The following is a 25,392-nucleotide window of genomic DNA, read 5'->3' on the forward strand; positions in this document are numbered from 1 at the left end:
TGCAAATTAGATGAGTATATTTACACCCCACACAAACTTTCGGTCATGCCCAACATTTTTCTAATTTACAGTAGATCTCTAACTTTAAGCCCTTTCAAGCCACATGCTTTTGAAGCCTTGATGTCAAAATCCAGCATTTTTTCCAAAAAACCCTGCCACCTTAAGGGTTAAATGGCCCATCCATTAAACACAACCAATGCTTCTACATAAATGGTGCACAGCTACATACACACAAAAACAAAACACCATTAGTCTAAGACATGACACAAAAATAATGAAATAAGCATTAACTAAATTAGGCTACAGCAACACAAAACACACCATAATGTACAGTATATTACTGATAACAAAAGGGACTTCTTCCTTTTACCGTTTTTCACTGTAAATGATTTGATCATTTATAGTTTTTAACTGCAAAAAGCATACATTTGACAGTATTTTACAGTGAAATTACATATAATGCGATGTTAAACCACTTACATTTTTTCATTGCAAATTTCAGTATTTTTCTGTAAATATTTCAAACATTTTTTACAGTGTATCTTTTGCCTTAGACAGCTAACTTGTGCACTCTTTATGCAACGTAAAGAGCCGATTCAACTCACTGACAGTTGATTTCAGAGCTTGGTGTTAGCATGTTGCTAAGCTAACTGCGAGATATTCTAATAAACATTAAAAAAATTGCACGCTGTACACAAATATTGCACAAAAATGCGTAAAATAGTTTTTAAAGTGCATTTATTATCTATAAAGGTATTGGCTTGAGTGACTTTTTCTCTTTTCTTTTATTTTTAACTGAACTTGCAGTGCATTCTTGGGATGCATGTTTTGGAATACAAGAAAGCATCAGTTCTTTAGTGAATGGCCTCTGTGTACACAGAATTTGGTTTAATGTTGGTAAGCAGGCAGCTCACTCCATTTTGGAACAGAGCTGTTTTCCAGTTGAGACTCAGGATTTGGTAGAGGAGAAAACGCATGTTCTCTCTCACACACTGACAGACAGCTACAGACAGCTTAATTGTCTCAATAGTGTCTCCTCATGACCTCAGGTAAATCAGGTATAAGACAGCTAGCCCTGAAGAAGAATTTTCACATGCTCTCTGTCACTCAATAACTGCAGCATGAGCCATAAATCTGAGTTTAGCGGCAGTTCACAGTGAATCATTACCTGTCCACTGAGCGGCCCGCATTAATGGCTGACTCTCTCTCTCTCTCTCTCTCATATCTTACACCTTCCCGCTCAGATTCCAGATAGATGTCTTCTCTGGGCTAGAGTGTGCTAAAGTGTGTGGTACTAGGCAAATACACATTCTGCTCTATTAGTCTGGCTGAAAGTCTTAATGAAACGTAAACATCACTGATAAGATTCCTGCAGATGTAATCACACTGTGTACCCAATCAATACATACTATGCTAATGGATTGCACACACAGACAGTGTTTCATTAACATGCTCAATGTGATTCGGATTCCTATATTGAGAGGTGATTACTGGAAACAAGATTACTTAAGCTGTTATTGTTAAGTGTAAATTGGAAAACTAATAATTAGACCTTGACGGAATGTTGCAGGTTTACAACAAATTAAGCTGTATCCACATCATTTGTGGAATAATTCATTACTACAGAAAATAATCAGAACTTGTCCCTTACTTAAAAAAGTAGAGATATTGCATTTACAGTAAGGTAGGGTACCTTACTGTAAATGCAATAACTCTACTTTCAAAGTTTGGAATAATTAAAATGTTTTAATGTTTAAAAAAAAAAGTCTCAGCAAGGCTGCATTTATTTGATAAAAAATGCAGAAAAACTATAATATTGTGAAATATTGTTACAATAAAAAAAAAAAATTCTATTTGAATATATTTTCAGATGTAATTCATTCCTGTGATGCAAAGCTGAATTACTACAGTCTTCAGTGTCACATGATCCAGACATTATTCTAATATGCTGATTGGCTGCTCAAGAAACTTATAAAAAATGTATTCAAACAGATTTAACTGTACCAATATTTAACATAAAATTTGTTAAAATTGCTAAAAAGAGAAAGTAGTAGTAGTAATAATAAATAAATAATATTTAGAGCAATTTATCATTATATTGCTAACATATTTAAATAATATCTATCTATCTATCTATCGTAGATACTCATATTTAAAGGGAAATAAATAAATAAGACCATTTTACAGCTCAAAATGTATTATTATGTTTTTAGGAAATTAGCTTGTCAACATGTCATTGTGCCACAAACACTGTAATAGACCTTAAAAATCCTTTAATTGCATTCACTTTTAGATTTGGTTATTGTAGCCTGAAAACATTTGAACAGATTGCATAAAACCTACGAAAGAAATCCACGCCGAGCTCCACATTGTATTACTGCAGTTTTATTTGAAAGACTCTCTTACTTGTAGAAAATTAATTCCCATCTGAAGCTCCATAATCCACGCTTTAGAAATAATAATAAGCGCACAAAGAATCCTTAGGCCCGATACACGAGAAGGCGTGTTATTCTGGCTGATGGCCACCATTTCAGCTCTTTCTAAAGACTCATTCAATGGTGATTTGGAAATTAACTTTCGAACAGATGCACTAATTCCATTTGTACTCTGGAATGCCCGGGCACTATGTAACCCAAGCCTGGCCGGAGCTGGGATAGAGCCAGGGTAAAAGGTTACGCTCCGACTGCTGGAGACTAGAGTGTGCTCTATCTTCCTGTTAATCAATATGGCTGGGGGAATAATGGACATAATCAGTGAAAGCGATTCTACTTTTCATCTGCCCGCATTTGCCACAGAGGGCACACCTGTTCCTAAATCCCTGCGAGTTTCCCTAAAGAAAGCAGTAAAATAATTATTGAGATATCGGAGCTCAAAGAGAAGAAAAACAAACCAGCGCAACAGGTTTGGGGTTTGTGATGTCCCATAACGTCATCGCAGCTTTGTAATGGAAATCATTAAACGGTTGTAGCAGAGGAAACAGCTTTATACATATTACATTTAGGTAAATGTAATTACTCCTGATGGACGTATGGGCCTTTTAACGCACCGAACAAGAGTTCAAAGAGATCGCTCGTAAAATCTGTTAAAAAAAACTCCTTCTGGAGCTATTGAACATGAAAGTATTTGTGAAGGAGCTCTTTAATCGTTTGTTTTACACTCTCTAATTTTACTATTACATTGCGTTTCCTTTAAGACGGCCCGCCCCCCCCCCCCGCCCGCCAGGCCTATCATTCACAAATTAACCCCAATAAATTAGGGGGCCCGATGAGATGGACTCTTGGTGTATTTTCTATTTTTTTATGTTTTGTATCTATGCAGAGCTTCATAAAATAATAGGCTGAAATAATGAGGCTCGGACAGTAAACATTTGCTGGTGAAATTGCAGCTGGACCCAAAGCCACAAACTTTTGAATGTTAATTTAAACATGGATTGTTAACAAGCAGTGTGGCATGCTGTAACTTACAAAAAACTATTTTAACAAGTCGTTTATGAATACTGTGCATGCAGTTTTATGGCCGCATGTTTATATGTAGGCTACTTTTTAAAAACAGTCATTTGTCACACCGCAGTTATATTTCAGTGAAATGCTAAAAAGATTTAAAAAAAATATATTTTACATTTTGAGCAGGCAAATCACCTGAAACGTACACTTTAACTTATGCATTCATATAAATCTGTTTGTCATCATGTCCTGCAAATAAATAAATAGCATTTTACAGCACAGATAATGCATCTTTTCACATTATTTTCTGTGGTAGTCAAGGTATTGAAATAATACGCTACAATAATAAAAAAAAAAATCTATAGAATAGAACATTCAAAAGAAAGAAAAAAACCAGGCCTAATAATAATTGTCTGATATGCATCCACTTTCACCACAATAAAGCGATCTATAGATTTTTCATAATACACACTGCTAGTAAACAACGACATCAAATAACATAAAACCACGCATTAGAGATTCAATACAAACGCTACTTGTATTTATCAAATTTGTTCGATCTGCCTCCTTCAGGCACAAACTTGTATCTTTGATCTAATTTGTGTTCCCTTTCGAAAACAACGTTCTGCAATTGTACACCTCGCGCAAACGTGATTGACACGCCTGGGCGACCCGCCCTCGCCGCGTTGTGATTGGCGGTCGGCGCATGGGGGGCGTGTCCGCTCGGCTGTCTCTTATACTCGGTGCGTCCCACTCCACGGCACTGATTTCTATGAGAAAGGCTGTCGAGAACGGAACGAATGTAGAAAACGCGTTTACACCGGGAGTGTTTTTGTTACCGGAGAAGTTTAGACTCTTTTAAACGCGGCTTTATATTGGAACGAATCGCTGGAGCGGGAACAAGGAGAGGAAATAGCTACGAGACGCTCGCATTTATTCCCTCAGCCATTTTGCCTGCGCCCGGCCGAGGGCTATTTATTCTCGGTATGCAACCCAACCGCGAGTCCGTGCCAAACAAGTGAAGCGGAGATGGGTCTGCTCTTCAAGATCTGAACTGAACTGTTTCCAGCGCTGCATTGCTTGTGTTGACAGGAGAGGGGAGAAAAGAATGGAGTGCTACCTGTTGGGGATTTACCTGTTCCTCGCGCTCGCCCTGCTGCCCCGCTCGAGCGGCACCACGGCCAAGGAGATCACCTGTCAGGAGATAGCCGTTCCTCTGTGCAAGGGCATCGGCTACAACTACACCTACATGCCCAACCAGTTCAACCACGACACGCAGGACGAAGCCGGCTTGGAGGTGCACCAGTTCTGGCCTCTGGTGGAGATCCAGTGCTCGCCGGATCTCAAGTTCTTCCTGTGCAGCATGTACACCCCCATATGCCTGGAGGACTACAAGAAACCCCTGCCGCCGTGCCGGAGCGTATGCGAGTGAGCCAAGGCGGGCTGCGCCCCGCTCATGCGGCAGTACGGCTTCCCTTGGCCGGACCGCATGAGGTGCGATTTGCTGCCCGTTCAGGGCGCGCCAGACACGCTGTGCATGGACTACAACCGAACCGACTCCACCACGGTGTCGCCGGTGCTGTCCAAACCCACCAACTACCCCAGCAAAGCCTTCAATCCGCACAAAAAGAAAAGCGGGCGAGCGGGTGTTGGACCCAAAGCGAGTAAGCCCTGCGAGCCGGGCTGCCAGTGTCGCGCGCCGATGGTGGCTCTGAACAGCGACCGACACCCGCTGTACAACCGCGTCAAGACGGGTCAGATCCCGAACTGCGCCATGCCGTGTCACAACCCGTATTTCACCCAGGACGAGCGGACTTTCACGGCCTTCTGGATCGGACTCTGGTCGGTGTTATGCTTCATATCCACTTTCGCCACCGTGGCTACGTTTCTAATCGACATGGAGCGCTTTAAATACCCCGAGCGCCCGATTATTTTCCTCTCGGCGTGTTATATGTTTGTGTCGATCGGCTACATTGTGCGATTAATTGCCGGGCACGAAAAGGTGGCGTGCAACCGGGAGTACGACGTCGAGCACATCCACTACGAGACCACCGGCCCCGCGTTGTGCACCGTTGTGTTTTTGTTGATCTACTTCTTCGGGATGGCCAGCTCGATATGGTGGGTCATCCTCTCGCTCACCTGGTTCCTCGCGGCGGGCATGAAGTGGGGCAACGAGGCCATCGCGGGCTACTCTCAGTACTTCCACCTGGCCGCCTGGCTCATCCCGTCCATGAAGTCCATCGCCGTGCTCGCGCTGAGCTCGGTGGACGGCGACCCGGTCGCCGGGATCTGCTACGTGGGCAACCAGAACTTGGACAACCTGCGGGGCTTCGTGCTGGCGCCGCTAGTGATCTACCTGTTCATCGGCACCATGTTTCTTTTGGCCGGATTCGTGTCGCTGTTCAGGATCAGAAGTGTCATTAAGCAGGGTGGCACTAAGACGGACAAACTCGAGAAGCTGATGATCCGGATCGGGATCTTCACGGTGCTCTACACGGTCCCCGCGACCATCATCGTGGCGTGTTACTTCTACGAGCAGCATAACAGACAGAGTTGGGAGATCACGCATAACTGTTCGTGTTTATTGGAGCAGGAGGTCAAGAGGCCGGACTATGCTGTGTTCATGCTCAAATACTTCATGTGCCTTCTGGTGGGCATCACCTCTGGAGTTTGGACCTGGTCCGGTAAGACCCTGGAGTCCTGGAGGAGTTTCTGCACGCGCTGCTGCTGGGGCAGCAAGGGCTCCGGTGGCTCCATGTACAGTGATGTGAGCACGGGTTTAACGTGGAGGTCCGGGACCGCCAGCTCGGTGTCCTGCCCCAAGCAGATGCCTTTGTCCCAGGTCTGAAACAAGACCCCCCTATTAATCTCTTAGTCTTTTCATTCGTTTGCATACAAATGAACTTGTTGATGGTTTCTATTAGCGGACGAACTGGGTGAAACAATGCAGCGATGCGCTAATTCCATTCTATTGATATGGACATGACATGCAATCAGTCACTCTTAAGGAGAGTTTGGGCATTACATTGTTCCTAGTGGAGTAACACATGTCCCCAACTTGCAGCATTTCGTGTTGTTGGAAGACAAGTTTTGAATTGTCTGAACAATCAAAGATGGTTTCAATAAGCCTTAATGTTTCAGTGCCCTATTATTGTTATTATATACGGGTTGTTGTTGTTCCTTTTGCGAAATGTATTTATAAAAACTTGTAAATGGTGTATAAAAGATGATTTATAAGATTATTGTACATTTGTATATAGTGTAGATGCCACATGCAAAGCAAATATGACTTTTATTTTGACAATAAAACACTTTTTTGATGAATCTGAATTTCTCCCAAGTGCTGCTTTAATGCCGAGGAAGCTTCTGGTAACGAGTGCTCCGCATCGGCTCTTTGTGGTCATTCCCATTGAAGATGCTTTTGTGGGTTCTGTTCAGAGAAACTCTTTTAGCTATATCTGAGGCCTAATTAGAGACAAGGGCCTTGTGTTGGAGAATCTCCATAATTGTTGAACCCTTCACGTGCTTGCTACTTAATTGACTAAAAGAGGGCCGGGGAATGGGGTTTAAATGCAGGAAACGGGTCCTTTTCATCCGGGGAAACTTTGATCTTTCTTTTAAAGTCTAGAATAAAGGTGGCATGTAGATAGAACCTTTAGACTGATGCGGCAGGTTTTCTAAGGTCTAATTTGAGACCGTTGTCCTTTGATCGACGTTATAGAAATGTTTTTGAAGCTCGGGGGCCCCAGCCATGTTTTGTTAGAGAGAACCTGTGACAGTTTGATTTGATTTTTTTTACACCATCAAAACGTCCTTTTTGAATTTCAGCTGTATTAATAGCAGTATCACTCACAGAGACGGTGAATGAAAACCTACAGGTGGTCCCTTACGTAATCCACAGAGCCTTTCTGTGAAACTCCAGTGGAGATTCTTAGACAAAGAATGACATTGAAATTGTTGCAGAATGGTTAGTTTTGTGTCATATTACATGTCGAGTTATTTTTTTGTAATCTAACTTGGAATGTCCTGTTGCAATATGTCTGTGTTTTTTTTAGCAAATGTAAAATAGCCTGCATACAACTATTTATTAGCATTTTTAGCCAAAGGACACCAGAGTGCTTATGTGTGATAGATTCCGATACACTCTAAAAAAAATGCTGGGTTAGCATTTAAAAATATAATATCCTTCTGGAATGTTTAAACGTATTGTACACAAAAAATGCTGGGTTAAATTCAACCCAGTGCTGGGTAAAATAGGGACAAACCCAGCAATTGGGTTGTTTTGACCCAGCGGCTGGGTTACTACCCAGAAGGTTGGGTTAAACATTTAAACAACCGCTGGGTCAAAACAACCCAGTTGCTGGGTTTGTCCCTATTTTACCCAGCACTGGGTTGAATTTAACCCAGCATTTTTAGAGTGTACAATAGGTTTAAACATTCCAAAAGAATATTATATTTTTAAAGGAGTTGTCACACTTTTCCATTTTCCAACGTGCTGTGGTATTTCCATCTATACCTTTACACAAACAAAACATTTAGGTGGATTCATGCTACTTTGAAAGAGAATGCAACCTAATAATAATGGAAACCAATGTAAAGTAATTCATAATAATAATAATAATAAGGCATGTCATTTAAAACAATTACGTTTTTTAATTATACAATTTTTAGAGCGCATTCCTATTAAACATCTGACAACAATAACTACTTTTTTTTTTGCTGTACTGTGTCTCCACCTTGCGGTCAATGTAAAGAATTACAGTTATGTTTACCAAGCCTAACTTGCAGGATTTTACCATCTTTCATCAATAGCTGCACATTATCAGATATTTTCTTAAGTTGTTTCCACTTACCACTTAGTTGGTAGCTGTAATTAAGTAGCTGCAGATATGTACAATTCTACACAGATGAGAGCAATAGGGACATTAAGTGAATTGCGTGTGGATACATTTGTATGAGAAAGTGTGGAAATGTTTGTTAAAATAGTTTCCTGGTTCCCAAATAAACGTGGGTTTGCGGGAAGCTTGCTTTCTTCAGAAACTAAATCTTGTGTATTTTATTAGGCTATAACAAGGTTATTGACAGAACATTAAATTGCCATAACATTGACAGTCGTAAATGCCATAAGAGTCAACCATAAGAATGTGTTGAAAAAGTTTAAAGCATACAAATAACATTTTGAAATATTTAGTCCTCTCATTTTTTGGTTACTGAGGTGAGCTAATAGTAATTAAGTCATGATTATTCAAATCTATAGAAGTATAATATTTGTTATTAAATTTGCTTCACAGAAATAGGCCTAATAAAAACCACTGGGCGACATGTTGTCTACCCCTGTTGAAAAAAACAGCATATGCTGGTTAGGTATGTTTTGATGTCCTTTGCTGGTTTAAGCTGGTCCTTTTGCTGGTTTAAACTGGTCCTTTTGCTGGTTTATGCTGGTCCGTTGCTGGTTTAAGCTGGTCCTTTTGCTGGTTTAAACTGGTCCTTTTGCTGGTTTATGCTGGTCCGTTGCTGGTTTAAGCTGGTCCTTTTGCTGGTTTAAACTGGTCCTTTTGCTGGTTTATGCTGGTCCGTTGCTGGTTTAAGCTGGTCCTTTTGCTGGTTTAAACTGGTCCTTTTGCTGGTTTATGCTGGTCCGTTGCTGGTTTAAGCTGGTCCTTTTGCTGGTTTAAACTGGTCCTTTTGCTGGTTTATGCTGGTCCGTTGCTGGTTTAAGCTGGTCCTTTTGCTGGTTTAAACTGGTCCTTTGCTGGTTTAAGCTGGTCCTTTGCTGGTCCTTTTGCTGGTTGAAGCTGGTCCTTTTGCTGGTTTATGCTGGTCATGTGCTGGCAAAGGACCAGCATAAACCACCAAAGGACCAGCTTAAACCAGCAAAGGACCAGTTTAAACCAGCAAAAGGACCAGCAAAGGACCAGCTTAAACCAGCAAAGGACCAGCTTAAACCAGCATCCCAGCGTCAAAACATACCTAACCAGCATATGCTGGTTTTTTCAACAGGGACGAGAAGCTGTATTTCTCAAAAAAAGTGTGTGGCGCTCAGAAAGCAAAACCATTAGCAATGCAATTTCCGCTCGATTTTGCCTTATTAGAGAAAAGTTAAAACGAAATAGGTCATCTTTAAAATTGTTATCTGACATGCAAAATACATTTCTATAAAATGAATCAACAAAAGCCTAATTGATTAATCGCAAATCACTGTGAGAAAAATAACAGATACCATTCACGTGCCTCTTTGAGCTGCGGTCAGGACAATAAATCACACCTGAATAAGTCTGAGATTCTTAACTATATATATATTTGGGAGTTTAAAATAAGATTATTATTATTATTTAGCTTAGTGTTACCGGACCAATTAAAGATAACTTCCGGGGCGCTAGATTACACCCATTTTACGAGCCCTGCCACAATGCAATTTACCATTTCAATAAAGATTCATTGAAGCCAGAGGAGTGCAGTATCAACTCCAGCCAGCAGAGGGCACTGAGTCTCAGTGAGAGCTGCACATGTGACAGGTATGTTTGCAGGCTCCTTGATTTCAAAACATCTCTTATTTTAATATTAGATCTCACCTTTAGGGATGGGCGATACCACTTATTTTGTTTTCGATACGATACCGATACTTTTAAAGGCCAGTATTGTCGATATCGATACCGATACGATACTTCTAAACTGAACCTTTAAATTACGAAATTCATGAAATTATTAAATTACTAAGAGTAAAATACCTACTAACTTTATATTTGAAACACATTTTAACATTCAATACGCCCTAATTGCAACATTAAGTTATATTTTTGTTTACACATGGTTAAAATATGTTTACTGTAGTGGTAACCATGGAAATCAACAAATACTATAGTTGAACTTTAGTAAAACCATGGTTCGTTTTCATAAGGGACTGCCAGTGACGGGCTGTTGCATGCATAAAATGCAACGTTTTTATTCTGACAGTGTATCATGTATACTAGCATTACAGAATATAACATGATCAATATGAACTTTTAACGTTCAGTTTAAATAAATGTAATTGCACAAACTATGTAGGCTACAATTTCAGATTATTTATTGTGAAATAACTCAAACATATGTTTTTTTCTGTCCTCTGATGAGCATTGTTCAGGGCTGCAGATCCCAAAAGCATCAGTGGTTTCTTATGACACTTTTGGGAAACGCAGCCCTGTTTGAATGCACTGTCAGAAGGTCAGAAGTGAGTGAACGCTCTCTGTGATTGATTGGTTCAGATGAGCAGGAAAATACTTCTATCCTACACAGTTAATCGCTGAATTAAGTTATTCGTCCAATTCAATGCATAATGTACGCATTCATTTTTTTGTTAAATAAACAAAATCACTGGTAAATAAAACACCTTAGTATCGATATTTTTTATTTGAGTATCGATACTTTCGATACTTGCATCAGTATCGATATATTGATACTTCAGGATCGATATGCCCATCCCTACTCACCTTAGACCTTGCATATATAACACCAAGAATGAACTGATAGTGCAGTGTTCAAATACAGCTTTTAGTTGTTTTCGAACTTTTGAAAATACACTGCGCACTAAAATTCATTACTGTGGTGACAATATAATGATAAACATTATTCAAAATCAAAATCACATGCACTGTCTAATTTTGTGGCCATTAGAGGACAATTCTCACACCCAAAAAGAAATGGCATGATAACTGGCAAACTGTAACTTTCTTGTAGTCTTTATAAACACTGTTAGCCTTCCTGGAGCGTGTTTCCCAAAAGCAACTATAGTCGCAAATTCTGTCATTAGGCTGCCAGTAGAGTTCAGTGGAACTTGCCACCATAGTTAGCTAACGATGCTTTTGGGAAACGCACCCCTAGTTGGTCAATTTTAGAATGTGTACATTTACATTTAAGTTTTAGTATTACAGTAGGCCTACATATACATACAAACAGTATATTTACAGAAACGTATATATTCAACATTCTGAGTGTCCTGAAGAAGTGTCAGAGACAGCTGAAATAACATATATGCAAAAGTAATTGCATTTATTGCACATTGATGCAGTAGTATCTTCAGACTTGAGTTCGGTGCATATCTGTCCACTGGAGGGCATGATTTGTCAGTTTTTAATAGGATGTTCATATGGTAGGTTTTCCCAACCTTGTTTCTGGTGGCATACGAACAGTACACATTTTTTTTAAATCAAAAACACCTGAGTCGACTGACTCGACTCATCAGCACATTACTAGAGTCTCCAAGTAATATGTTACTTTGTGGTCACATGAACTTACATGAGTGGGATCCAGCTATCATTTTGGAAATGGTTCTTTTCCATTTGAAATCCAGCTGTCATCACAATTGAAATGAAATGAAATTTAAGTGAAATTGAATGCGTTGCATTTTGAGATACAGGAGTTCATGCAGTCTGTCCTTTCTTTAATAGTCACCAGTTTAAAGTTGTGTAATATGTGAAATATTAATAATATGTCTCTGCCATTTTAAGGGGGAGTGTGATTTGGTCAGGTAATACAATTTCAAACAATGCCAAAGAGTCACTGACTTGCAAACCATTTGACATCAGACTAAAGATCCCTAGCATCTAGCAGCAAAAGAAAAGACAAAAACTACAACTACAAATCATCATCAGTGATGTATAAGGAAAATCCATAAATAATCAATCCCAGAAGTCCCTGGTGTGTTTAATAAGACACATGTCTGACATTGTGAGGACAGGAGGGCTGCAGTCTAGGTGACTGTCCAAAGCTAACATGTCTAATCGTTTACATATTGCGGCTCGCTTCTGAGAGTCTGAAAGGCGCACATCGTCTTGCTCTCGTGTTACACCAGATTATGGAGCTCTATTTTAAGTGTTTGTTCAAAAGCTCCAAACCAAACCCTAGCGGGTCCTTGAAATACTGTTACAAGCTACCTCCACAAATACAAAAGCAGCCTGGGTGGGCAGTAATTGCTTTATGATGAGGTCCAGTTAACTGACAATCGACAGTTCTTGAGTTTTTTCAGCCTGGAGGATTTTGGAGGAACTTTAAAGCACCTACGTACCCTAAGGGTTGTTCTTGTTTGGTGGCCGCTCTTGTTGAAGCAGAAAGTATGTCAGTCTTAGCTTAACCTCAGAGACCCTGGGTGGTTGCAACATACCTGTTTTTAGAAAGGCCTTCAGTGTCCCTTGATTGTCGCAGGGGCAAGGCAGGTCAAGGCCTGTCTGGCTTGTGAAAGAAAGACAGAATGCGCTAACACAAACATGAGAGGTAGGTGGATGCTGATGGGCGTAGCTGATCCAAGGGTTGCATTGTATCCATGACGTTGACATCTAATGATACCTCTCATTTCACCTTGTTTCTCCAACAAGCAATCTATTCCAATCAAATCACTCTGTTTCAGTCCCAATCAACTCGCAATGCTTCAAAATTAAAGCTTCTTAGTCATCTGGAGAGACAATCAAACCCATTCAGACCTCTTTTCTTGTCCGTCTCCATTGCAAGTTGGTACGTCCTCACCAGTAGTAATTTCTACCAGAGTATATTGTCCTGCTCTTCTGGTGCACACTGCTGTTGCCCCCGAGACATCGATTGCACCTTGAGGAGCTAGTTTGTCCCTTCGTGGAGGTGGTGGAGGTTTGGGACGACTGCGTTTGCTAACTTGGACGGATCTAGGAGTCCCCAAAGGCTTACTGGGGTACAGTGCCACTTCACTGCCCTCTCTTACCATCCCCTCTTCTTGGGTGGGTTGGTAGCTGCTGCTATCGTCATTGTTGTTGGAACCAGGCATTCCTGCAATTGTAGGCATTCCTGCAAGAGGTGAAGGTTGTGGAGGGTCATCGTCCAAAAGAACGGAAGCAGCTTCATTGCCACTTGAGTTTCTGGTCCCTCTTTTGCGGAACCCTCCCGGTCCCATCACATCTTGTGTCGGCTGGATGCTGATGTCCACACCTCGATTCCCATTCCCTGACAAGTAATACTGCTCCTCTGCGTATATCCTCTCTTCTAGCATCTCTCCTTTGCTTTTTTGCCTCATGGAGCGCTTGACGGCACAGATTAGGTCGCACACGTTTAGCAGCAAGGACAAAGCGGCTGCCCCCAACATAAAGTTCAGCGTGATAGTTTTCTCAGTGGGCCTAGAGATGTAGCAGTCCACCATTGTTGTGCAAGGTGGCTGCTGACACATGAAGCGTTTGGGGATGTGGAAGCCAAACAAGTAATAATGCGCAGCTCCAAATCCAGCTTCTACAAGTATCCGCAGTAACAGATGCAAGATGTAGGCTCCTGTGAAGCACTGCACGCGCCCTTTCTCAGCCTTCACGACGGTCTTACAAAGAGATGCTTTCCTGAACGATTCTTGATGGATCTTATAGATGGAGTCTGCATTTATGGACTCGGAAGTCCCGCTGTCAGCAGGTAGACCAGAACTCACTTTGTGTATCGCATAGATGACAAACATCGCATATGGAAGGCAAAGGGTGGTGAGCTGCACCAGCCAGAATCGGACAAGGGAAAGAGGGGCAAACATGTCGTAGCACACGTTGGCACAACCAGGCTGAATGGTGTTACACACAAATCTTTCCTGCTCATCCTGGAAGAGGGGATAACCAGCAAACAGCAAGACCAGGATTCTTAGGAATACCACCAGGACAAGCCATGCTTTCCCTAAGGAGTAAAAGCACACAGTTCTTTGTCAGTTTAACTTATAATTTATAATGTTCCTTTAAAATTAGTCTAGAAATTGACTTAATGTTGTCAAGTTTGACAGACTGATCTTAGATATTACTTTAATGACAACATATAAGATATGGCCCAATGTTGAGTATCTGTAGCAGAGCATTGGTAGGATCATATCAGATTTACACTTGATATTCAGTGGATATTGTCCTCGATGTTATGACTTTGCCCAAACTTTTCTTTCTTTTTTTTTCTACTACAAAGGCATTTTGTCTCTTAATACTATTTTTTTTTATAAAAATAAGTTATAGAAATAAATTATAGAATATTTATACAAGCAAATCACAACCCGATCTCACGGCAGTTCACACATATTTTATGAGGTGGCTAATTTGTACAAATTCGTGTGACCTCACTCGTACGAATTTGTACGATTTGTGAAAAATCTGATGTATTTTGCAAGGTGGTAAATTCATAGGAATTCATATGAATGACCACCACAACCCCGCCGCTAAACCTACCCCTCACAGAAATCATACAAAAGTTGTGAGGTCATACGAATTCGTACGAATTAGCAACCTTGTAAAATACGTACTAATTGGTCGTGAGATAGTGTTGGCAAATCATCCTAGATTATATTTTTTTACATTATACATTACCTGTGAAAACTGGTGGATAACGTTTGTTCACATGCAATATACAGTGATACAGGGGCCCCCCAAAAATAGTTGGACAGTTCAGAATGTACAAATGTCATTGCATTAGATACAAAATATATAACTAAGGGAAAATAAGTGGCATCTGCCAACGAATTAGCTATTTTTTAAATTAGTCTAAAGGTGATTTTTAGTGGATTAACTCCGTTTACACGGGTATCTTTGCAGAGTAACCAGATGTAGTTTAACACATTTATAGCAACATCCACTCACGTTTACTAACCAGCAAGTGTCCGAATACATTTCATCTTAATTTTTCAACAGTATATCTATTGTTTTATTACTTAAAATCTAACAGACATTTATGTGAATGTTTACCATGTACAAATGTGCTACCCTTAAAACAAATGTTTTGAAAATCTAATGACATTTAGACATTGGAGGTTTGCACATAAGTGCCCAAATACTTTCTGCAGCTCCTGTATGAATTCGTATTAAAATACCAAAACCGTGCACATACCTATGAGGGTGATGTTGTGGTTCAATGTTATGAAGATAATTTCAGCTGCAGTCTGTTTAGCCATGCCAACAGATTTAGGCCTCCAAACCCAAGATATCCCACTGGTCCACTCACAGCCCACTTGATTCCACACAAGAACAAATATTTTCCAGTCTGTATTAAACTCAGTCCAAGTGAGCATTAAAAATAAGCCCTATTTACAAGCACTCAAATTTCCAGTCAGGTCCTACACACCAGGTCGAGTGAAATCCACAACGGCAAGACTCACGCGTATCCACCAACTTGACTTCCCATCTTACCTCTGCCCTGACAACAACTGTTCCCAGACAACAGAAGACGAGAGATGTGAGCTCCATTGTGAGGCTATTCTTACCCACCAAAGGCATGTCGGCACGCAGGCCTTGCTGTGATATTTGGGCTCTGTTTGTCCTAACAGGAGAATAACTAGCTGGATCAGGATTCAAATAACCGTATTAAATTCTCATGTCTGATGGAGAGCATTTCAATGACAGTTCAATGACAGTCACATGAGGTCTTGGGTGGCAGAAACCATAGGAAAGACTTTTCGTGTTGACGTGAATTTCATTTATTTGAACCTTTTAGGCTACTGGAGACTTTTGCATATTTGTCTACGTTTTTTTGTTGGGTGCTGAGGTCATGCAGCAAATTAATGCAACTTTTCATATGAATTCGACAAGGACATTTTTGGTTGGCTTCTGTTAGAGACGCGCTAGGTGGTTCTAATATTATTACATTATTAAAAATAATCCCCTCTTTAGCTCTGTCCTCGAGGTGTTTGGCGTGACTGAATGCCATGGGATCAGAGGAGATCATAGTGGAATCTCTAGAAGCTTTTAGCCCTGTCTAAATGACCTCTGAATGAGGGACATCTGGACAAAGGGTTTGAAGGACTTGCGTTCTAATGAATGGGTATGCAAACTGTATTGGCAGCTGCTTGGGTAGTGAACACTTACTGTAAAACTTTTTTGACACATTAAGTGAGAGGGAAATAATTGTGGTGGACCTAAATCAAGTCTGTAAGTTAGAGAATTATGTCCGAATACATTTCATCTTAATTTTTCAACAGTATATCTATTGTTTTATTACTTAAAATCTAACAGACATTTATGTGAATGTTTACCATGTACAAATGTGCTACCCTTAAAACAAATGTTTTGAAAATCTAATGACATTTAGACATTGGAGGTTTGCACATAAGTGCCCAAATACTTTCTGCAGCTCCTGTATGAATTCGTATTAAAATACCAAAACCGTGCACATACCTATGAGGGTGATGTTGTGGTTCAATGTTATGAAGATAATTTCAGCTGCAGTCTGTTTAGCCATGCCAACAGATTTAGGCCTCCAAACCCAAGATATCCCACTGGTCCACTCACAGCCCACTTGATTCCACACAAGAACAAATATTTTCCAGTCTGTATTAAACTCAGTCCAAGTGAGCATTAAAAATAAGCCCTATTTACAAGCACTCAAATTTCCAGTCAGGTCCTACACACCAGGTCGAGTGAAATCCACAACGGCAAGACTCACGCGTATCCACCAACTTGACTTCCCATCTTACCTCTGCCCTGACAACAACTGTTCCCAGACAACAGAAGACGAGAGATGTGAGCTCCATTGTGAGGCTATTCTTACCCACCAAAGGCATGTCGGCACGCAGGCCTTGCTGTGATATTTGGGCTCTGTTTGTCCTAACAGGAGAATAACTAGCTGGATCAGGATTCAAATAACCGTATTAAATTCTCATGTCTGATGGAGAGCATTTCAATGACAGTTCAATGACAGTCACATGAGGTCTTGGGTGGCAGAAACCTTAGGAAAGACTTTTCGTGTTGAAGTGAATTTCATTTATTTGAACCTTTTTAGGCTACTGGAGACTTTTGCATATTTGTGTCTATGTTTTTTTGTTGGGTGCTGAGGTCATGCAGCAAATTAATGCAACTTTTCATATGAATTCGACAAGGACATTTTTGGTTGGCTTCTGTTAGAGACGCGCTAGGTGGTTCTAATATTATTACATTATTAAAAAGAATCCCCTCTTTAGCTCTGTCCTCGAGGTGTTTGGCGTGACTGAATGCCATGGGATCAGAGGAGATCATAGTGGAATCTCTAGAAGCTTTTAGCCCTGTCTAAATGACCTCTGAATGAGGGACATCTGGACAAAGGGTTTGAAGGACTTGCGTTCTAATGAATGGGTATGCAAACTGTATTGGCAGCTGCTTGGGTAGTGAACACTTACTGTAAAACTTTTTTGACACATTAAGTGAGAGGGAAATAATTGTGGTGGACCTAAATCAAGTCTGTAAGTTAGAGAATTATTTTGCAATCACACGGTATTCGTTAACAAGAAATATTTGCAAAAATAAAGGCTACTTTGCGTCAGACACTCTGCTTAAATATTATTATTAATCTGTCTTGGATAGTCACGTAGGGAAATTGGTTCTTATTTTGGAACGTGTTTATGAGATTGATTACACTAGGAGTACAGCTAATTGTATCCTGCTTTTTAAAGTGAGTAGGCGAACAACAGTTTAATTTTATGCCTGCATTGAAGAGACAATACAAATCATACAGCATTTGCAAGTCTAACAAAATGTGTTCTTTTCGACACAAATGCATTTCCCACATTTGTGGCGATTGACAATTTAGAACAGATATACTGTATGTCCCAGATGACTTATTACAGTCTAAAATATTGCAATAATTTGATATTTTTCGTCTCTGTATCTCTGTAATTGGATTAGCAGGCCAGCTCTGCTAGATAAAGACAATTTTAAGGTAACTAGCAGCGGCGTAGTTCACCAGGGACACATTTAGAGCTGCAAAGCCAAAGACTTGGGATGGAAACGCATGGGCCATATGCTCTCGGTTCAGAATGACTTGCTGTTACAGTTGATGGTCTATTTTTGAACATGTCATTGAACTATTTATTTCATAAAATGAGGTGCAGTGCAACTTATGGCAGAATGTGTTGGGTCAAGTAAGATGCATCAAACCTTTCTAGCTCCAACATTCCATATCTTAAAACAATGAACAGTAGATGTGATTTTATACACAGTATTTATTTTAAAAGTCTCTTAATTTATAAATGGCTATTCTCTTGATAATACTTATGAGATTAAATTTAGTTGTTGCCAAGGGTCCAAAGTGCGCAAATATATATTCTCTCGATCAGTGGTTTCTAGTTGAAATAAGTCTAAAAAGTATGGTAAATTATGTCCTCCAACATTAATCCCCCCATTCCATGCAATTTGCCAAAAATCAACACTTTGAAAAACACTAAAGAGTTGGGTAAAAAAGCAGAAAACCTTTACTGTAACTTGTCAAACACTAAAATGTGAAATACCTAAGAACCTCTGAAAATGAAAACTCAAAGTTTACTTAAAATTGAGACTCATTTGCTGAATCACCTCTGGAAAGTTGACCGTTTCTTCATCTATTTGAGTTACACAGTCCAAATAAATTATATATATATAATGCACTTTATATTGTTAATTACAACGAATGGAATATATTTTCTTACTTTTTTATGTTTATGTTGATATGGTAGGCTATACTATTATCCCATTTAAATCGATGTGATAAGTTAGATCAAAAATTATCTAAAAGTAGTTTGATTATATTACCTAAAATGTGTAATGTAACGGATTACGTTATAACAAGGTTAACGTTACAATTTTTGTCATGTAATTTGGAATAAGTAACGGACTACAATTTGTAAGTAAATTTGAGTATTTGAGTTACACAGTCCAAATAAATTATATATATATATATATATATATATATATATATATATATATATATATATATATATCTCAATTGCTAGACTGTGGCAGCAGTGGAAATAATCCTGAGAAATCCATTTTACCCATGCAAGAGTTTGAGAAAATGAGAATGTAAAAATAGCAATACATACTACAAATGACAAATAATTTTAGATACTATTCGTACTAACTTGTAGTAATTTGCAGCTCTGAGTGCAAATAGTCACTACATGCATGCATTCATTCATTCATATGTGCAGCTAATTTTGAAAATGAAAATACGTGGGTCAAATTGACCCCTAAAAAAAATGAATTATTACATTTCTCACGTTTTACACTTTTCAGTCTCTGAAAAGCGTCAATAGAGGTTTTCCGTGTTCCGTGTAACATCTTAAGTGATTTTCATAGTGTCAACTTTTGGCACGAAAACACAAAAAGCTAACACAAAAGCTGTAACTTGTTTTAACAGCATAAGGGGTTTAGCAGAAATTGACTAAACTAAACTAAAAACTACATAAAAATCCTACCCCAAAAAATATGACCCAGTCCTCCCTATACATCTCATATAATGTGATCAGACTCATTAAAAACACATTAGATCAGTTTTTATTGCAACTTTTAAAAGTTTATTCTTGTGGCGGTTTCTAAACATTGCTTCTGAACTGGGAGCATCAGTTAAAATCATAGTTCGAGAACAAAATAAACTGCATGCGACCATTGTAGCCTCCAGACCCTGGGCGGACGGCCGCAGGCGACTGGGTTCACTTAGTTAAACAGAAAGTAGAATCAAATAAGATCATACATAGGAGATAGGATTCAGCCTTTGGCACACACTGAAAACATACTGAAGAAGGGTTTGACCTTTGGAACAGAAACAAATGACAACAACAATGTATTATTCATAATAACAGGCATACAACCAGTGACCGAACATAAAATTTAAAATCACAACTTACAGCAGTTTTCTTTCTTTTTTCACAGGAAACCACTTCTAGTATAAATGTTCTGAAAGATTTGAATTTGTAATTTCCTAGACATTGCAATGAAAATGAGAAAGATTCCAAGCAACAGACAGAAAGAGCAAGAGAGAGGTATTAAATAAGAAACAAAGACTCTATGCAGAGGTAGAGTTCAGTGCACACGGCTAAAACTCGCCACTCGCCTGCCTACTGCCTCCTATCAGGACTCGAGTTTACAACACCGCCTTCAGATCCAATGCTAGGCCGCATCCTCACATGCTAACAGAAAAGAAATAGAATAGTACAATCTTCAAATGCTTCAAATCAGTCTTTCGATTCACGATTCCATTTGCCTCCCCAAAGACACTTTTCTCGAACGTTATCCCTGATTTCAAACGGTTTCCAACACTCTTAAAATGTGCAAAGGGAGTCTAAAGCGCCGCCTAAAAAATAAAATAACCCTCCTTGAGAAGTACTTTGGTCGATCTTCCTTCATCTTAAGGAAATAAACCAAAACAGACATCTGGGTTCACTGCCTTAGTTACACGTTTTGTCTAGTATCATGTCTCTGACAAAACGTAATCTAACCACGAGTACGAGCGATTCTCACAAAACCTGCCAAGAACATGGCTAGGTCATATTTCACCACCAAATTAAACATGATATATTGCATGAATGAGATAATTAAGCCCACACAACATAATGACAATACAATCTTATCATCCTAAAATAGGCTTAATTTTCTTCTTGCAAAATATCACTTTTGATTTTGCAGGAAATATTGAGCCGTTGTATGTCCAGTCGGATATGTTAGCATCGCATAGCCTACTTACTGTATTGTATACAACGTACACAAAGTGTGCACTATATTTAGATTCAACTATTTTTTAAGGGGTCATAGCATGCCTATTTTCCACAAGTTGATATGATTCTTTAGGGTCTTAATGAAACGTCTGTAACATAGTTTGGTTAAAACTTCTCAATGGTAGTGTAAAAATCACCTTTTTTACCCTGTCAAAAACAGCTCTTTTCAGAGCACGCAGTTTTGTAGCATTTTCCTTTAAATGTTAATGAGCTCTGCTGACCCCGCCCCTCTCTTCCGAGCTGCTCTCAGAGAGACTGTTTACTTTAGCCGCATTCATCGTGAAACTTGCTAATTAGCACATTATTAGGAAAGGCGATTTTCAAAGATCTTCTGTAGGTGAAGCTGGATCACGAATGATTCGCGCGAACATAAGACGCATTTATGTAGATCAGGGGCGCATTGTCTTCAGAAACAAACGTAATCCACTGCGTCTTCAGCGGCTCAGATGTCGGGAGTAAATGACGACAGCTATGTTCATTATTACATCCAACAACAGAACACCTCAATCGCTTAGGAGTCATTCTGGTCTACATCTGCTCCGGCGGTGAAACACTGGCGGACTGATGACAGTCACTCAGGGGCGGAGCTAAGGTTTAGACGCCAGTCCAGTCTGTGCTGAAACGCTACTGTCAATCAAACTATCGTGGGAGGGGCCTGTTTTTGTGACGTCACACAGACATGCATCTGAGATCGGCTCGATATAAAAAAGGGGTAAAAATTTGAGCAGATTTAACAAAAACCACTAGGTGGATTTTTATCATTATAGGGTGGTTGTGTACACACACAGTCAACACACATTTCAGTTCAAACAACTTGTAAAAGTGCATGTAGCATCCTATGACCCCTTTAAGTAAAAATGTTAAGACGCTTTTGGGCATTGGAGATAAAATAGCTTGAAAGATGTAAGAATAAACACATACTGCTTGAAAATAATGGCCATTTTGATGTCATCTGAAGAAATTACTAAGGGGAAAAAAATGCTAAAATGAAAAAAAAAGCTATTGCAGAATTACATTCATGTCAACAAAACATTGTTAAATTGCTTTATGCCACTTTTGTGATACAGAAAATAGGTTAAACTCAACTGGAAATTCAATTGAGGACAGAAGATTACGACTAAAGAGGGGAAAAAAAAACACCTCAAAGACCGTGCTTAGAAACTAGAAAATGTACTTATTCCTGATAAATCAACTGACATATTTATATATATTTTTTTAATTTTTACCCATAATTGTCCAGAATTCAGCAATTAACTAAAGTAAATCCTGGTCACATATAAATATCTGAAGATCATAATTACACTTCTTTAAGTATGTTCAATATACAAAAGATATTTTTGGAAGTTCTAATTCTCAAGGTGTTTCTGGGCGAAGTCTCACAAATGAAAATGTCTCAGTTACTCTCAACAGATAACGTAACGAATCATCTGGATTTTTTTTCTCATTTTGTCTCTCATAGTTGAGGTATACCTATGATGAAAATTACAGGCCTCTCTCATCTTTTTAAGTGGGAGAACTTGCACAATTGGTGGCTGACTAAATACTTTTTTTCCCCACTGTACATCTGATGACATAATTCAACACTTGCTTTGAATTGGGAAGAACTGATTTTAAAACGAATTCTGCGGTCTAAAATCTAGTGCTGTCAAACGATTAATCGCATCCAAAATAAAAGTTTTTGTTCACCTATGTGTACTATGTATTATGTATATATAAATACACACACATGCATGTATATATTTCAGAGAAATATGTTATTTTATATATTAAATGTATTTATTTATAATAATAATTATATGAATATAAATATAGACATGTAAATATTTTCAAAATATATACTGTTTGTGTGTGTATTTATATATACATAATAAATATACACAGAATACACACATATATTATGCAAACAAAAACTTCTATTTTGGATGTGATTAATCGTTTGACAGCACTACCAAAAAATAGTAATGAGAAGGGAAGATAAATTGGTTAATTTCATATTCTACATCTAAGGCCATTTTCCCGCTAAACGCAGGCGCTGCAGGTGATGGCAGTGGATACAGCAGGAATTCCTCTTTCTCACCAATTCAGTGCAATCTCTGGTTTGACGTAATTGAGAAATAAAACACTGCAATCAGTCCAAACATTTGTATCGCAGTGGCACTAGGAGCCTCACCTTTAATAAGTATTTTGACTTCGACACCAATTTTAACTCAATGTTATCTGAAAGTTTCAAATACCAGCTCCAGTCTTTCCAATAGGTATTGTGCGGAATAGATAGAACACACAGTGTATTGCTTTGAGAATTGGAAATGAGTGAGACAGCATGTGTATATCTGCCGTTTGTTGAGGTTATAAAAAAAAATGGTGACAAGAATATACACGTTCATGGTCATTGATGATGGAATGTCATTGTTGGCTCTGCAGAAGAAAAACCTTTGATTTCAGTATTAAAACTTCCGATTTCAGTCCATTTCGACATTGTACATTTTCAATTGAAACGAATTATTTCAAGGCATTCAATTATCGAATCTTGTGTTTCAAAAGGAAAGTCCCAAGAACTTCACATGGAAACCCTCCACACCACTTTCCTTTTGGAAATGCAAAGTCAGCTTCCTTTACTCTTATATAATAAGACTAAATGGTGCAAACTGCCTTTATCGAGTATTACAAATTGCAGGGAAAAAACAAAACACAATAAAATAATCAGACTAAACAAAAAGATCCAGATTTTCCCATTAATTTGCATTGTTAGACTAATTTTAACCGTTATTAAACTGTTTTTAATTTAAAATAAATGAGATAAATGAGAAAATGTTAAACAACTATGTAAGTACAGTGGCAATTTTAGAGTTTGATCAGCTCACAGCCATTTGGAGAGAAATACTTTAAGGAATGGAAGAATATCTTGAGAAGTGGTTGATTTTGGCTCTTGATCTTGATACGACACATCTTTGAGCATCCAGGTGGAATTTTTCTAACCATACAATATCAATTAACACAGCACGAATACTTCCTCACCTAGAATGGCAAACACGTATGACACAGAGCTGTTGGAATGCTGTTCCAGTCATTGGGCGTCTTTCTCCCTCATTTATATTCACATACTTCAGTTTTTTTCTGAACTGCAGTAGCAGTGTCCTCCTCTCTTCTTTAAGCCACAGATTGGAAAGTGATCTTTGTGTGGGTGTATTGTATATACAGCAGCCGTATGACCAGCAAGGGCACTCTTTAGAACAAAAACCTCTGGCTCAAGAGTCTTGTGGAGGTACTAAGCACGCATGTGTCCTCTTAGAGAACGCTTCTTCTGACAGAACGCTTTTTCTCTCAGTCTCTCGTGAAAGTCCCCAATGTCCACTTTTATTAGGATATGATGGCCGGCGACCATCTGACCACTGTCAGGTTATCTGCGCTCACTGAGCGCTTCTTGGCTGCTTTTCTCAAGTCTTTATATCTGTCGTCACAAAGCCTGGAGATCGCCTGTAAGAAACATGAGAAACATTTTAATGCTCTATATATTTACAACTTATATTAAAAAAAATATAATTTTAGAAATGTAACTGACTTCAACAGCTTTTATAAATTTCTTGGCTTGACTTTTTCAGGCCCAGAGTGTTATTATTATTAATTTAACTTTTTCACAAATGTGGAAATAACACAAAGCTCCTCTTACTCAAGGTGTTCCCCAGGGTTCTGTTTTTGGCCCTTTTCTTTTTCTACATAATTATTATTATTATTAACTTGTAAGTCATTATCTGCTGACTTATAAGAGTTAACAATGCCATATAATATATACATCTGATACGACTGAAGGTGTCACAGAAAAAGTATTGGCCAAACCTGTAATTTCTGATGCAAGAACCACATTTCCAAGTACCACAACCTCCAAGAATAAGTGGGAAAAAGTTTCATTCTTGAGACAAGATACAACTTGTGTCCATTATTTTGAGATGACAGATGATTGTGTGTGGGAGCGTATAAAGAGGACCAGTGCAAGATGGAAGCAGGGGGGCTGATCCTCATGAAAGAACTAGATCACACACCACTGATTGATTGAGCTGTCCACCCACAGACTCTAGATGGGCTAGTGGGCTATTATGCCACCAAAGGTAACTGTGCACACACACACACAACTGAACTAACTAACATAATTATAGGCCTGGTCTTGTCAGGACTGTAATTGGGCAGCATCAAGGCTGAATTCTGGCATAAGACACACATGGGGATTCAGCCGAGGTAATTACTCAGCCCTGCTGCTACTGAATCAATGGACCAATACAACATGTCATGATATCCCTTCTTAGTGAAAGCTGTACCAAAGTAAGCTTTCAAGTTTTACTGACATATTCTTTGTAACTTGCTGGAACAATGCTAACAGATTCAGTATTACAATCTGCCGAAATATTGGACTTCTCATGAAAACCTAGAAACCACAACACACTGGGATATGAATGAGATCTTGAGTGACAATCTGAGATAAATATCTTAAGCTATATAATGTGTTCTAATGATCTA

At 39.0% G+C, this 25,392-nt stretch overlaps 4 protein-coding genes across 7 annotated transcripts in view; 2 read left to right on the forward strand and 2 right to left on the reverse strand.

The window, feature by feature from the left end:
- Positions 1 to 4,544: 4,544 nt before the first annotated feature.
- On the forward strand, positions 4,545 to 6,291 carry LOC107588042 (frizzled-8-like). The gene has a single exon (XM_016276034.1). It carries the CDS (start codon positions 4,552 to 4,554, stop codon positions 4,873 to 4,875), a length of 324 nt encoding a protein of 107 aa, XP_016131520.1. The 5' UTR covers positions 4,545 to 4,551; the 3' UTR covers positions 4,876 to 6,291.
- LOC107588041 (frizzled-8-like) lies at positions 4,880 to 6,299 on the forward strand. The gene has a single exon (XM_016276033.1). It carries the CDS (start codon positions 4,900 to 4,902, stop codon positions 6,289 to 6,291), a length of 1,392 nt encoding a protein of 463 aa, XP_016131519.1. The 5' UTR covers positions 4,880 to 4,899; the 3' UTR covers positions 6,292 to 6,299.
- A 6,583-nt stretch (positions 6,300 to 12,882) lies between these two features.
- Positions 12,883 to 15,661, reverse strand: LOC107588096 (gap junction delta-4 protein-like). Its single transcript, XM_016276105.1, has 2 exons — positions 15,649 to 15,661; positions 12,883 to 14,087 (listed from the first exon to the last, which is right to left on the reverse strand). Exons 1-2 carry the CDS (start codon positions 15,659 to 15,661, stop codon positions 12,883 to 12,885), a joined length of 1,218 nt encoding a protein of 405 aa, XP_016131591.1.
- A 7,155-nt stretch (positions 15,662 to 22,816) lies between these two features.
- The window catches only part of ccny (cyclin Y), a 72,631-nt gene continuing 70,055 nt past the window's right edge, over positions 22,817 to 25,392 (reverse strand). For all 4 annotated transcript variants that reach the window (XM_016276035.1, XM_016276036.1, XM_016276037.1 and 1 more), the window contains one exon: positions 22,817 to 24,357. In XM_016276035.1, coding sequence (XP_016131521.1) covers positions 24,241 to 24,357 — 117 coding nt within the window. In that variant the 3' untranslated portion in view covers positions 22,817 to 24,240. The remainder of the gene's footprint in view (positions 24,358 to 25,392) is intronic.

The sequence above is a fragment of the Sinocyclocheilus grahami genome, unplaced genomic scaffold (assembly GCF_001515645.1).
Source record: "Sinocyclocheilus grahami isolate Dianchi unplaced genomic scaffold, SAMN03320097.WGS_v1.1 scaffold98.1, whole genome shotgun sequence".
Lineage (NCBI taxonomy): Eukaryota > Metazoa > Chordata > Actinopteri > Cypriniformes > Cyprinidae > Sinocyclocheilus > Sinocyclocheilus grahami.